The 16,669-nt window shown below is 34.2% G+C and overlaps 1 protein-coding gene across 8 annotated transcripts in view; it reads left to right on the top strand.

Moving 5' to 3' along the window:
- Window positions 1-16,669, top strand: part of LOC143234107 (voltage-dependent L-type calcium channel subunit beta-2-like) — a 178,555-nt gene that overhangs the window by 64,002 nt on the left and 97,884 nt on the right. The window contains exon 1 of one of the 8 annotated variants that reach the window (XM_076471176.1): window positions 11,691-11,897. The exons of the other annotated variants lie outside the window; for them this stretch is intronic. Within the exon in view, the coding sequence (XP_076327291.1) occupies window positions 11,814-11,897 (84 nt within the window). The 5' untranslated portion in view covers window positions 11,691-11,813. Of the gene's footprint in view, window positions 1-11,690; window positions 11,898-16,669 lie in introns of those variants that run through there. 8 annotated transcript variants of the gene reach the window in all.

The raw sequence follows: 16,669 nt of genomic DNA, 5'->3' as shown, positions 1-16,669 counted from the left end.
TGCACGAGGTGTTTTACGAAGTCTCCTCCTTATTCTGCTCATTTCTTAGAAAATATTTTAACATAAAGAATTTCTGAGCTGAAACAATGGGAAAACATTTGTTCAGGTATGTTTGGGTTGAATATTATTAATCGGTGAACTTTGTATTTCAATACTCTATCTCTAAACTCCGGTAATTGGCACCTGTGCCTAATCAATGTACTCTGTACACTACAATATTCAGGATATTTACTGGAGAAAATGTAATCTGTACTCCAACGTTTTTACTAAGTCAATGTGGCCAGTATTCCCATGTTTTTGTCTTTTTTACATAGGTAATGTGGTCTGTATTCCAATATTGAATGGTCCACGTGAAAAGTAGTACAACTACCAGAATTTATAGTCGATAAGGTAACACAGGTCCTTAATTCATTATTGAAATACTTAAAACATTTTAGGGCAAAAACCTTTATACGAAATATGAGAGTTAACAAGTGTTTTATATTATTGGGTTTTGTTATTCCGTTAGCGATTAATACTGCCGACCAAATTAATTAACATTCATATTATTTGAAATTGTAAGTGTTAAAACTGTCGTTAGGGAACGGTTGTATGGTCTGCTATTTGGAAAACAAGTGGGTTTTTTGGTGCCCTGGATCGACATATTAAATATCTATCATTTATAACTTGTTAGTTTGTGAAATAAATCAACTGACATAGATGGAAATATACAGCAGTATTTCCATCGCTTAACATTCAAACATTTTAACTGGAGTTTGTGGGGTTACATAATTACTGTTAGGGGAATGAAATGTCGCCTTTGCCAATAGTCCCGCCCCAGTCTGTTGTATACTGGTATTTCTCTGCTTTATTAAAATGATATAAATAATTGTTTTTTAGAATATTTTAGTCCATTCAGTTCACACAATAAGGTACTTCTTCCCATTTTCAGCGCAATATTTTAACACAGAATTTCACATTTCCCTGTATTCTGCACGGTACAGTTGAACAATAAAAAAATAAAATTAACCTTTCTGGTGAGCAGTGTGTGTGTGTTTTTCTTATAGCAAAGCCACATAGGCTATCTGCTGAGCCCACCGAGGGGAATCGAACCCCTGATTTTAGCGTTGTAAATCCGTAGACATACCGCTGTACTAGCGGGGGGCCTGGAGAGCAGGAAAGCACATTATGACTTAAAATGTGATTTTGTTTCTTTCCAGTGGAATAAATAAACTACTTCGGATTACAGTTTTCCTACTAATAGTTGAAGGTCTGCCGGTAAAACATATGTAATTAAATATTTTTAGTAGCCCATTGGTTTTCTTCTATGTTTTACTAGTTCTTAAAGAAAGAAACTTTAATTACATTTTGAAATAATCTCTAGATAATTATCAGAAAAAGTAAAGTACGGTTAAAAAAAGGTAAAAAGTAAAATTACTAAAATGACGAAAACAACCTTAGTGGATGAAAGTCGTTTGTTGGCTTATAACACTGAGATTCAGGGTACAGTTCTTGCTGTGAACACTGCAGATAATCATCATGCATTTCCATAGTGGGTCAGCGGTAAGTTTGTGGACATACAACAATAAAACTCGGGGTTTATCCGTTGTGATGGCTAGAACGCAGAATCCGATTATGTAGTTTTGCGGCAAACAAACATTGTTTGTTTGTTTTGAATTTCGCACAAAGCTACTCGAGGGCTATCTGTGCTAGCCGTCCCTAATTTAGCAGTGTAAGACTAGAGGGAAGGCAGCTAGTCATCACTACCCACCACCCACTTGGGCTACTCTTTTACCAACGAATAGTGGGATTGACCGTAACATTATAACGCCACCACGGCTGAAAGAGCGAGCATGTTTGGGGCGAAGGGGATGCGAACCCGCGACCCTTAGATTACGAGTCGCACGCCTTAACACGCTTGGCCATGCCGGGGCCCAAAACAAACATATTTTGAAATTTTGCGTTGAAATAAAGAAGCAAATGACTAGGAATTACCTAAAGGATAGGCAAGAAAAGTTTCTTTGTTTATATTTTAAGATTTTGCTAAAATTTCACTGACTTTATATAAAAAATAAATTCAGGTTGACTGACCTTCTCGTTTCTAAGGACACCCTATTTCCAGTGTTGTAAGGGTGCAGACATGCCACTGGGATCATGGGTTCAAACACGTTAACAGAAAAAATTACTTGTCTAAACCAAAAATACCAAATCTCTATTCTTCCTCAACATATAACACAATACGTATAACATGTAACGACAAAAAGAGCTTTACATAGTGTTAGGTGAGTTATTAACTCTCGTCAATCGAAGAAAACATCAGTACCAGTTCTAAACAAATAGTGACTGTTCTTGAGTGATTATGGGAGGCAGTTAATTTTTTAACAGAAAAAGGGAAATTTTACCATGCGCTTTATAATCCTTTCAATATGAATTTTAATTTTTATATTAGAAGTATAATACATTAAGAATGCTTTCTGTATTTTTTGAACTTTCCCCAATTATTGTTTCAGAAATGTGAATATGTGGAATATTTGCCTTCTCCGACATTGTTGTTGGTTTACACGTTTATCTCGGCAGACATTGTTGTTAGGCCACATGTGTCTCAGCATATATCAAGCCATCTCTTAAGTAATGTCCGATTTTAGGTTCAGAAAAAGAGAAAGGATTTCAAACGCCTTTAATGTTACTTAATCAATAATGTATGCTACATTATTATTAATTAATTCTTGTCAACGATTTACAAGCTTCTGAATGCCAATTCTATAAAATTCTTGGAGTTTAGAGGAAAATAATATAGAGAGGGTATAGTTTTGACATACGAGTATTCGTGTTTTCTATCAAATTAGTTGTGCAAACTACGGAATATATGATACTCAGATGGGACAAGGTCTGGAGAATAAAGAGGATGTGGAAGGTTTTCTCATTCTAGCTCTTCAAATTTTGCAGATGTAATCCTAGTTATATGGAGCCATGCAATATCCTGGTGTAACACAACATCTTCATGATTGATCAAAGCAGGCCTCTTTTCTATCAGTGCAACATTCAAGTGCTATAACTGTTGACAATAGAAGCCTCATGCAATCATTACACTGAGTGGCAGCAACTCAAAGTGGTTCACACCAAGAATATCACACCAAATGCTTAACAAGACTTTCGTAGGGTGGAGGTCTATTTTAGGCTGTGCTTGATCCAGTTTACCTGCTCTGAGCCATTGTCTGCGGCGCTTAACGTGTATATAATATATCCATTTCTCATCTCCAATCACTAACCTGTCCAAAAAAGGTGAGTTACGTTCATGAGAGAGCAGAGAAGTGCAAATGTCCACTCTTACTCTAATGTTGGGTTCTCTAAAATCATGGGGAGACCCATTTTCCAACTTTTGACACCTATCCAAGCTGTTGCAGATGAGTGAACTGTTGAATGGATTGAATTAAGCTTCTGTGCTAGTTCTTCAACTGTTACAGCACAATCTTCATCAAGTGCAGCCACAGCAAGTCATCATTAAACTCAACAGGACAGCCTGAACGTGGCGCATTACTTAAGCTGTAGTCACCTGACCTGAACCTCTGAAACCACCTTCGACATTTTCTTTCATTGAGAGACTCCGCAACATAAACACCTTGAATATTTCGTGTAGTTTCTGCTGCACTGTTGCCTTTTTTAAACTCGCAAAGCATTATATACCTCATGTGCTCCTCAGACACGTCTATCTTCATAAGAGTTTATTTGATTAATGATTTGAAAAAGTGGAGTTGGGTTACTTTCTTTTATTTCTCTGAACATTTTTATACACGTCCTACTACATATTTTTATCATTAAAGCTTTCTACAAAGACAGAACTGATGATGCACTTTCTGTAATAAATTTTCAGACATTACTTATGGGATGACCTGATATTTATAAAAACTGTTGCCTATGTGAAACTAAGCAAAGAAACAACAACAACAAAAAATCTTCTACGTGTCGGTAATATCTTACGACAAAAGAATAATTAACCAATCTCGCAGCTAACCGACAAAATGTGTAAAAGAAACTTATAATAGAGATATGATCAACATAAATTTTGTGTAAACAGGAGTTCTAGCGTGCTGTATAGACACAATAAAAAGTGTTATATGAAAGTCTTTGAATATTTTGATAAAAGAAACGAATATTACCTGCAGTGTGAATCTGAACCATTGTTATTTAAATAAATGATTCACGAATTGTGTTTTGCGTGCGGTAAAGATTGAATGTATTTACAAAACTCATAGTAACTTGTGTTCAGTTAAATTACGTTTGGTATGCTTGATAAGAGCTTTATTCATCAAAGTGTACCCGATTCAAATCCTGTTTCACGTAGGGCACGGTGAAGCCTAGTGGTTAGCATATCTGGCTGTATTACTAAAGGTTCAAGACTCACGTTGCGATATCATTGAGTAAATGCAAATATTTCAGCTGTGAGCGCGTTATACAAGTAAGGGTCAATTCAGTTTTTCGGTTTTAAGACTAAATCGCCACAATGACGGCTAGTGTAAATGAATAAATGCCCCAAACAAAAAATATTTTACTTGTGTCCAAGATTCATTAGAAACTTTCCATATTAAAAATTAAGTGTTTCTTATTCTCTAAATGAATGTTATAACTGATAACCATTCTTCCCCTGTCAGAATTTCTGTTTTTCCCAAGTTGTATATCCAGTCATCCATCACTGGTAGGTATAGCACAGGTAGCCCATAGTGTGGCTTTGTGCTTTAAAACAACGAAATAACCTGTAAAAATAAATCTGTAGAGTCTAATGGAGTAAGTTTATTTCTTTTACGAAGTATCACTTATATTAATTTCTAAACAGTTGAATACTTGTACAGCATATCATTTAAATCGCTGTGAAACAGTATCAGATATATCAGTTTTAAAACCTTTAACTGCAAAATAAGAATAGTGTGACACATTAATATTAAGCCTTTTATATTTTTCGTCGGCAACTGATATGGCGGACATGTTGTGGTTGAAATACTATTACACTTTTTCCTTGAAAAAAAAGCAATCTAAGGGACTAATAAAAAATGTACTGTAAAAAATGGAAGGCTTTATAATAGTTTATTACGATAAATATAATTAATTGCAAGCATGTTTTGCTAGCTTAGAAAAGGCGATTCAATCGTAACGATGATATAAAAATGTCTTTATTGAAAGCAACATAGAAAACGTCTTATCAATAGTTATTCTCCCAACAACGTAGAAAATGTTTCTCAAAAGTAACTCTCTTAACATTGTTTAAAACGTTTATCAAAAGTCAGTCACCCAACAATCCGAAAACGTTTTCAATGGCCCCTTTCCCAAATGTAGAAAACCTACAACAATAGTCAGTCTCCCCATAATTTAAACCTTTTTTTTTCAAATAGTTACTCTCCAACAATGTAGAAAACATTTTTCAAATTCACTCACCAAACAATGTAGAGAAGGTTTTTCAATATCTTCTCTCCCAATAACTTATGAAACATTCTTCAAAATATATTGTCTTAACAAACAATGCAGAAAACTTTTCTCAACAGTCGCTCTCCCAACAACGCATAAAACATATTTTCAAAAGGCACTTGCTAAACAATAACAACGTAGAAAACGTTTTCAGTACTATCTCTCCCAACAATGTGGGAAACGTTTTCCCCCTGCCTCTTTTTTCATTTTTTTCAATAATCACTTTCCCAACAATATAGAAAACATTTGATAAAAGTCACTCTCCAAACAATGCATAAAATGCATTTCAAAATACACTCTCACAACAATGTAAAAAAGCGTTTTTCAAAAAGTCACTAACATTATCAAAACGCTTTTTCAGTAATCATTTTCCCAACAAGGTGGCCCATCATGGCCAGGTGGTTAGTCACTCGACTTGTAACCCGAGGGTCGCGGGTTCGAATCCCCGTCACACCAAGCATGTTTGCCCTTTTAGTTGTAGGGGCGGGTGTTATAATGTGACGGTCAATCTCGCTATTCGTTGGTAAAAGAGTAACCCAAGAGTTGGCGGTGGGTGGTGATGACTAGTTGCCTTCCCTCTAGTCTTAGACTGCTAAATTAGGTATGGCTAGCGCAGATAGCCCTCGCAAAGCTTTACGCGAAATTCAAAGCAAACCAAACCAAACCCAACAAGGTAGAAGACGTTTTTCTCAAGAGTTACTATCATAACAATGTGTAAAACTATTTTTTTAAATATTCACTGTTTCAACAATGTTAAAACGTTTTTCAAAAGTCACTCTGCCACGAATGTAAAAAACGTTTACCAAAAGTCACTGTGCTAACAGTGTAGAGAGAAAACATTTCTTCAATGATCACTCTTCCAACAAAATAAGGAATATTTTTCAAAATCCACTTTCACAACAATCTAAAAAACAATTATCAAACAGTCACTCTCCCAACAATGTAAAAAAATCGTTTCAAAGTTATTTGTTCATCAAATCCTACAGTCTTGTTTAGTTTATTGGATGTGACTGTTTAAAAGATTACACTTAATTTAATATACCTTATTTTTCTATTATCATCATTATAGATGCATGCTAGTTACACCTATTTCTTCAGATTTATTTTAAATTATTGCATCGAAGAACTTTCATATTCGGCAGAGTTTATAGTTAATCGTGCTTGCTATGTCAGTACTGTTCAATTTTTGTTGTTGTTTTTTTGACAAGGGCTAATTCTAGCCCATTATTTAGAATGCTATATCTAAAATATACTTCTTCCTACGTAAACAAGTAAAAATTCTAATCAGTTTTCGCTTTTTTGCTTCAAATACCAGGAGTGGAGACAAAAGCATGTTGCTGTTAAAATCCATCTTGAGACCACTTTTCTCTTTCTCTCAGACTAATTTTTTCCAGCTAAATGGACCGTAATATATCTGATATTTCAGTCTCTTTCTGAAATATAGTCTAGTTGCATAAATGTTTGTTGTTTTTTTAAAGAAAGACTTACGGAGAAATGGGTGGATTTATTTTTATGTTCATGTGTCGTCTCCATATTGTACAGCTTCAGAGCTATTTACCAGAATGATAACGAATTAACATCTTTCTTGTATTAATACTAATAATTTTTGAATGAGTCATCATCAAATATTCTTGATATCTCTGTTTGTTTTGTTTCTTATTAATTTGTAGTTTTACGATTTAATCCTGTTTTACCCTAGACGAACAAGGGTTTAGAAATAATATGAAGTCCCTTTAGATGATACATACATACTTGGAAATTCGGTTGTTGTCCCCCAGTGGGTCAGAGGTAAGTCTGAGGACATCACCGCTGAAATCCTGGTTCAATACTAGTGGTGTGTACTTCACAGATAAATCACTGCATAACTTGACATCTAACAACAAAATAAACAAATTGGACTGAATGAATATTTACACACTGACCACTAGAAAAGTGGCAAGAATTACAACCTATTTTAAAGTTTAAGAGTCGTTTCAGTTCGTCGGTTGTGATCTTGAACCCGAAAATCATCCAATATCATATAACATAAAAAAACACAAAGGAGTTTCTTTTTGTTTTACACATAATGTGAATGTTAGTAATTTCAAATACTGTTCCTGAATAAGATAAGAATATAAGTATATGGAGCATTATCAGAATTTTTATAACAAATGTTTTATATTTTTTGCAAGTGATTAGGGTTTGAAGGCATTTTATATTTTTCTCTGCTAAACTTAAAGAAATATAAGAGTCAAATTTTGAAACTCTGAAAATTGGTTAATACATTATCAGATATTTACTTTATTGTCACACGTTAGTAACAATCCCTAAAAGTAGACAAAGTTAAAACTCACAATATCGTTATCTTTGTATTGCAGGTAGATAGTTTTTATTAGTTGTATTTCCAGCAAGCGTATCAAGTCTATGTGTAGATTCACAATTAGATGAAACGAAAATCAAAGAGCTTCTTCACTCATAGTTCTATACAGTAGAATATCAACACGAGACCTCTTTGAGAGCACCAAATGTCTTGTAGTAGTTAGGGAAGGAGAGATGGTGTTAGTTTCTGGTTAGATTAGTCTAAAATTAAGTTAAACTAAACATCTGTTACACACACAAACTAATATTTTATTCAAAATAAGCACTGACTTATTTCACTAGTTAAAACTGCACATATTCATACACGATTGTAATGGACCAATCATCTGAACATAAGCAAGTAATAACTGATAGGGTACACAAGATTGTTGATAAACGGTGTGGACGCCATTTTTAGCGTTTTATATACATAATTTGACATGACAAAAAATCATAAATTATTATAACAATACCATAGAATTTCACTATAATTTATAAAGCTTAGTAACTAAACTATATTTGGGTCTAAAGGATATGAAATGTCGAGCCCACTAACGAATCAACTTACCTGTTTAAGATTTATATTGAAAGAACAATATGACATCGTAAAACTTGAAGATAGCTACAAAAGCCACTAGGGACATTCTGAGCTTTTTATTAGTTAGCAAAATGTCATAGACAGAAGTAAGTGTATATAATAGAGCTTTTCCAAAATGGGAAAAAGGTGAGCAGAGCCAGTGTTTTTGATTTAGTACATGAGCGATATCTCAGCGAATATAATAAAGGATACTTATATATATCAATATCGGTAATTAGAGCTCCTAAATTGTAAGAAACTATAAATTTTGATTTTGTACATCACAAATACCTAATTTGAATTAATGCTGCATTCATCATACCATGTGACAAACAACAATCGATATATAGGATTTATTTTTTAGCATTTACGTTTAAATGAAGAAACTAGCGAATGACTCATAATAAAATCTAAATTATATTCTACAGTTTGACATCAAACTTACTGACATAAATTTATAGAATAATAGTTCAATGAAATTTTGAATGTAAGTATACAAACGTAATAAAATGCCCTCTGACCTGTGACCATAAAAAGACCCATCTCGATAGGGTTACTGGAAAACGGTGTGAACGCCATTTTGCTGAGGGTTACGGTTTCGAATCCCTGTCCTATCAAACATGCTTGCCATTTTAGTCGTGGAGAGAGGGTTTTATACTCTTATGGTCAATCCCACTATTTATTGATAAAAAAAAAAGTATCCCAAGAATTAGTGGTAGGTGGTGATGACTAGTCTGTCACTACTAAATGAGGGACAGCTATCTCAGTTAGTTCTCGTGTAGTTTAGCGCGAAATTCAAAACAAAACAAATTATTTTGCTAACTTAAGAGACGACTCATTTGTTTTTTAAATCACGATTTTCAAAGTTTAAAGTACTTAGTAAAATATGTACCACTGATATGGTGCTATATACCTGTACGTCTTCCGCTAGTACAGTAGTAAGTCTACAGATTTACAACGCTAAAATCAGGGGGTTCGATTCCCATCGGTGGGCTCAGCAGATAGCCCGATGGGGTTTTGCAATAAGGAAAACACAAACACATATACCTGCATACTTGGTAGAAAATGAACCACTTATATGTCGTTATATACCTGTACACTTAGTAGAAAATGTACCACTCGTGTTGTTATACACCCCGTATATTTAATGTAATTTTAACACTGGAAAAAAATAAATAACAAGCGGCTAACTGTTAATAAGTACAAAATATTTTAACTGTCCAACATAAACGCATGAGTGATACTGTTGTTTTTAACCAGACAAGTTTAATCAGTTATGAAGACATTTTAACTTTATTAAAATTGAAAAATGCCAAATTAAACTGTCACATTCGAAATGCAACTAATTTATCATTTAATTTTCTCTCATGCTAGTTTACAATAAGAAGTTACATCAATTTTTTCTCTCTGATTTTTTATGTACGATAACTTTCCTATCTTAGTGCTCCCCCAATGATACAGCGGCACGTTTACGGACTCACGCCGCAAGAAACAGGGTTTCGATACCTGGAGTTAGCAGAGTACAGATAGCCTATTGTATAGCTTATTTCAAACACACAAATCTCTATTTGTTTGTCACCAGGCGTATGTAATTTCATTGTCTCTTCTTTCTTTGTCTTTCATTGCAATTTATTTGTTAATTTACCCCACCTTTTTTCTGAATGTGTGTGTGATAATATTTTATTTCTTTAGTTTTTGTTTATTATCGGTGTTTGTTAGTTTTATTCCGCCTTCCTCTGGTTCTCGTGCCATAAAAACTCGCAATTATATCTACTTTCTGAAACGTAAAACTTACTGATTTCATATTTTCCCTGTAAATGATTGAATATATCTGTGTCTTCATATAGCAAAGTCACATCGGACTATCTGCTGAGTTCACTTAGAGGAATCGAATTCCTGGTTTTAGCGTTGTAAATCCGTAGAATTGCCGCTGTACCAGCGGAGGACGTAACTGGTTGAAACATTAACAAAGTGTTATGTTGATAATTTTAAGCCACAGTTCGTCAGTTAGAATAGTTAAAATTATTATACCTTAAGAACTCAATTTGCTAAGACAACAAAACTTTATCAAAGCTCACTACAAATTACAAGTATCTTTCAAGAGAGTAAGAAGATTGTAGATAGTGTAAAGTGTACAATCAGCGCAACATCTTCTCTGGACCATAGTAGTTGATCCTCGCCATAACTGTTTAATTGATACGCTCTTTTTCGGCTCACCAGTCTCTTAATACTGAGTGTATTTTTATTATAGCAAAGCCACATCGGGCTATCTGCTAAGCCCACCGAGGGGAATCGAACCCCTGATTTTAGCGGTATAAATCAGTGGACATACCGCTGTACTAGCGGTGGGCAAATACATCGCCCGACGTGTGGCCCGAACCCTCTTGATACTGAAAGAGAAATACTTGGTTGTTTTTGGCGCAGTCTTTGTCATGAACAAACCATCCTGAATGAAACTTATGATTCTGAGGTGAATCTTTATTTCCATGGAAATGGGGCGTTTTCTTCATAATCATCCCATTGAATTATTATCATTATTATTGCTGGTTTTAAGAATAATTTTGAGAAATGTACGTGTTACTGGTGTAATTCAAGAAAATACTGTTTCTTTACATCACCATGCTATACAATACACTTTAACGTATTTTCTGAAAGAAGAGCGCACTGTAGACGTCAACTTTGGTCGTGTAAGACGATCGAAAAGATCTGTTCTTCCTGGTGATAAATCCAGAGTAGAGGAAAACACTGCTAGCGATGCTTTGGTGAACCATATTGTTTAGTCTTTCAGAATGTACTAACGTCGCTTACAATTTAGTTTAGTTACACGTGTTTAATAGATATGCGTATCGTCGTGTGTAATGTTTTGGTGTTTTCACCAAGTGCAAGTATTTGTCTTTCAAAAGCATAGTTTATATTTATCAGAGGTGAAAGGTTAATGCTTCAGAGCATAAAATAGCGTGACTTATTAGTGTCAGATGCTTTATTATCGTCAGAGAGGAGAAGCCGATTAATATCATATATCGTTTCATTCAGTAAAAAAAACAGTGAAACAATAGCCCAGGACGAAGAACGAACAACGTGTCTAACAATCTGGCATGATAATCACATACTAATTCCTAGAATGGATTTGTGAGGATGTTTATTTTCGTAAAAAATTGTAACTATTTTGTAGCTTTTCGTTTATGGACCTGTACTATAAACCGTGTAATATTTAGGGGAACACTTTCCATTTTGTCCCTTGGAATATTAATTAGACAACTGTCCCCTTGTGTTTAAAGTGTAATGTTAATTTCGTTTGTCGTACGAAGTGTTTTTAGTACCTCATGGGTGATCACGAGCAGAGTTGTGTGCGGAGATTAGGCCAGTACTACTTCTCAGACGATCAATACCGATAGATGTGTAGTGTCTAGGGCGGTCTGCGTGAACTCTCGCGCACAGGTTTCATTCCTATTAACCACGAATCATGCTACTCGGTTCCCAGATCATGAGTAAAGAATTAATCCTTCGAAAAGTGAAGCAATTCAATAGACCCAAAAGAAAATTGGTGGTAAGTTTATATAATTTAACGTGTGTTTACTTCCTTCTACTAATATTCTCACTAGGATCGGCTGCGTACACGTTGTTTTCCTATAGTTTTTGACGTCATTGTGACGTAAAGATGCTCTGAGTGAGAAAGATTACAAGTGCTTGTCTCGAATAGGTTCAAAACTCTTTTAGATACGTTTTAATTTTTTCGTGGGTCCATTTTACTACAAAAAGCTATCAAAACAGTAAAACACAAAATTCTGTCACAAAGTTTTACATATTTTTCTCGTTTATACTGTGTTTGATGGCCTACCGGTAAGTTTGGGAGCTCATAATGCTAAAATTCATGTTTCGATACCAGTTATAATTTACCGTGAAGTTAATCTATGTCTCTAGTGTAGCGTTTAGCAACAAACATTCTTCCATGCGTCTCTAGGTATTCGTATTTTAATGCCCACCCAGTGGCACAGCGGCATGTCTGCAGATTTACACCGCTAAACACCGGGTTTCGATACCCGTGGTGGGCAGAGCACACATAGCCCATTGTGCTGAATTCAAAACAACATCAACAACGTCGTATTTTTGTAAATAACAACAAAAAATTCTCAAGACAACAATAATATACAATTATAATAATGATATACAATTTTATCTCGAGGGCAACGTGTTTATATTTTAATCCGTAGGTTGTTTTACAGAAAACATTTTAATCTATAAAAAAATCTTAACAGACAATTAACTACCTAGTTATAATATTGTTTCGTTTTCTTCAATTTAATAAATTCATTACTAAAATCGCTGTCGTAAATATGAACAGGTATTGAAATACTCTCCGTTACATAAAATATGTTCAAAGTAGCGAACCGGTAGGCCTATGTCCCACATTTGCAGGGCTGCTATAATACCCGTTCAATACTTGGATTACTTACTCTCTTTTCAGTTTAATTATCATTGACGTTGGAATGTAAGTTTACTTAACCAAGTAACAAACGGTTATTAGTAGGCCTACTTATTAACGTGCTCTAATGTAAGTCAATGGGAAAGTTAGGTACCACTTTCGGGATATTTTCCGTAAAAAGAATTTTCGTGAAACAACTTGGGTTTCATAAAAGTTTGAGTAAGGAGTTTTACTCATGTGCGAACTTCAGAACCGAAATGATCCATTTTGTACCTAGCAATTTAGGACGAACGGCGTGAAACACATACTCAGACATTGAATCATAATATATAGATGAGAAAACAAACAAAAAACAACAAAAACGTGAAACAAACTTTAATGGAAGATTAACGAATAAGATAAGATTATAAGCTGTAACTTCAGATAAAGCATATTTTATTTGTAACTAGAAAACCTTCGTAGTGACTCCTTCGCTATGTAAACATGTGTTCATTCTGTCAGTGTTTTGAGGGATTATAGTTGGCAGAATTCACACAATGTGGTCTCTAAATAGCGGAAGTAAAGTAAGCGTTTATAACGAAGAGAAGCAAAAATACGTAAGTAGAACGTCATTGCATTTTTTAGTATTCACTTCTATCTACAAAATATTCCTGTACTCTAAAGACACACTGTAACTATAGCAACAGATCTCAATGAATTTAAATAATTAGAAAAATTCGTGCTTTAAAATCATAATATCTTATATATCTTTTAAGAGATATTTTATGGTTGAGATTAGGGAAAATGATACGTTGAATTGGAATAAAACAACCTGTTTCTTTGTTCATGAACGTTTAGAAAGTGATTGAATAGTTTTGTAACCGTTACAAAAAAGTTACGTCATTAATCCATTGAAAGTAAGCATAGACATTTGTTGTGTGCTTACTTTTAGAAATATTGTAGAATATATACAATTTAATACAAAGAATGTTTATCGATGCTCATCCTTTAAGTTGGTAAGTGTGGAAACTAACTCTAGAAGCGTGTTTGATGCATACTTGAGTCAAAATACTTGCCACATATTTTGATTTTGTTAGATACGTTTTTTTAAATGTTTTTTCTAGCATCACTTTGATTAATTTCCACTTAAAACTTTTTCTTATATTTTCGGATGTTTTCTACTTCTGTCTGTTGTTAAACTGACTCTTTAAACTTTACTTTCGGATTTATTTCACAGTTCTTTTTGTTGATAAATTAATTTAATTCCATGAAATAAGTATTTCCATCCTTCCTTCAATTATTATTTTGAGGTGATTTTTCTTTTAAACGTTGTTTTCTGATTTATCCTCGTATTAAGATATTTTTCTTTATTTAAATATTTCTTCTGCATAACGTCCACACTTATTTCTTGAGTTTAACTGTTATAATTCAATGAAAACAACAAACTACTAGATCTTTTAAACACAAAACTCGAACTGCTCGTACATGACTTACATTTAAACCTAACGTTGTAAAATACTTATATTTAACTTAATAGAAAGATTACATTATACGTAGTTAAACTTGCACAAACACATATAATGATACTGAAATATTGAGTATATATCATGATACTTTTTATTCTCTCTTTCAGTATGCATATAAAATGCAAAAACATTCAAAATTAGGTATGGATATGGCAAAATAGAGATTTCATAGCGTTTTTGTGAAATATTCTTAAAAAGGAAGGTAGCTAGACAACGGCACCCAGTGTCAACTCTTATCTCATCGAATAATATGATTTGACCGTAACGTTTTTAGTGCACCCATGATTTTAAAGTGAAACAAAGGGATACGAACCATAAACCTTTGGATTCAAAGACTGGCAAACCAACTATGATGTCAGGTTTGACCTTATTTACTAGTGAAATAACTGTGTTTTGTGTCTTTTGTTTTACTTGTACTTGTTGTTCGAATTATTCACGTAGTGGCTTCGAATATTTTATGATAAAATATTGAACTGAAAAAATACGAGCTATTTTGTCCATCGATGAAATAGTGGTAAGTTTACGGACTTATAACGCTATAAGTTGAAGTTCAATTTCCCGTGGTAGACACAGCAGATAGTCTCCTTGGAGTTTTGCTCTAAAGTAAACAACGAAACGGAGAACGTATTTAATACTAATAATTAATGCAAAACAAATACATATATTTTTACAGAATATATTATTCTAAACTAAGACAATCACATTGTTTTCAAAAATTAAAACGTTTTGTTAAATTTATGATGAGAAAAATGTTCTGTATGACATTACTTTTTCCTGGAGGTTTCTTACATGTGTGTGTTTTTCTTTATTACTATTATATGGAGATAATTATATGAATTTCACCCAGTGGCACAGCGGCAAGTCTATGGATTTATATGTTAAAATCCGGTGTTCGATATCTGTGCTGGGCAATATAACAACAAACTGAAATCAGAACAGCTCATTATTAGATTAAGTACCACCATATTGTATAAGATTATGGACCCATTAATTAGTGCATTCAGTTGTTAGTATTCAATATTCACGTCCCCTTACGACCCACAAACGATGATGCTATTGATAAGCTATCTTTCTTTCTTCCTTCTATTTGTCCCCCATTTGCGCAATGATATTTCTGTTGACTTATAGTGCTAGAAACCGGGTTTCGATACTCGTGGTGGGAAGAGCATAGATAGCCCTTTTTGGAGCTTTGTGCATGACAAAAAAAATCCTTCTAGTCCAGAGCCAGCATTGCCAGATGGTTAAGACACTCGACTCGCAATCTTAGGGTCGCGGGATCGAATTTCCGTCACACCAAACGTATTTGGCCTTTTAGCCGTAGGAGGCGTTATAACGTGACAGTCAATCCCTCTATTCCTTGGTAAAAGAGTAGTCCAAGAGTTGGCGGTGGGTGGTGATGACTATCTTCTTTCCCTTTAGTCTTACACTGTTAAATTAGGAACAGCTAGCGCAGATAACTCTCGAGTGACTTTGCACGAAATACATAAACAAACAAACAAACGTACCTCTGGTCCAAAAACTAGACAGCTAACCTTTGGGTAGTCCTGAAACAAACAGCTCTTATTATGGAATGTTGGAAGACCTTTAATATTATTGTGACGTGATACTGAACTAATGCTTCGGAACATCCAGTTAAGATTCTTGTCAGGTTGAATCAGTTTTGTGGGGTGAGAGAAGTGGGCTTGTTGCAAGAAACATTCCTAGAGATTTAGATTAGCAGTTTTGAACGAATATTCGAATATATGTGTGTTTCTTATAGCAAAGCCACATCAGCTTATCTCCTGTGCCCACCGAGGTGAATCGAACCGCTGATTTTAGAGTTGTAAATTTGTAGACTTACCGCCGTACTAGCCGGGGCCAATTCCAATATGTCTTATAATTTATAACGCACACAGTTGAAGCATATTAAACTCTCACGAAATTAAGCCTGGACTCTATTGCCGATATAGATCTAAGTGGAAAAGATTTAAACTATCTACCCCAGCCCCAAAATTGAATACTTTTTGATTGAACTATCAGGAAATCAACTTTAAAATGCTGTTACGTCATTATATAGTCATTTTCTATCAATAGGCTTTACGCTTGGCAAGACTCACTTATGTTTAAAATGAAAGACTGTTGTTTGCCCTGACGTGTAATTTGCGACTAATATTATTCCTTACCGTAGTAATGTAACATCTAACCTAAAATAACCAGTATGCAATGTAACATCTGACCCGAAACAACCAGTTTGCAATGTAGCTTCTAACCTAAAGTAATCAATATGCAATGTAACGTCTAATTGTAATGGCAAAAGGCAGAAGTTATGGCTAAAAAGACACTCAAACAACAATACATTTTACCCAATCCTCCCGAGAAATAATCTTCTTGCAAATTTGTTCTTCTGATATC

The sequence above is a fragment of the Tachypleus tridentatus genome, chromosome 12 (assembly GCF_004210375.1).
Source record: "Tachypleus tridentatus isolate NWPU-2018 chromosome 12, ASM421037v1, whole genome shotgun sequence".
Lineage (NCBI taxonomy): Eukaryota > Metazoa > Arthropoda > Merostomata > Xiphosura > Limulidae > Tachypleus > Tachypleus tridentatus.
The sequence above is the reverse complement of the archived record's forward strand: the minus strand, read 5'-3'. Positions and strand labels throughout refer to the sequence as shown.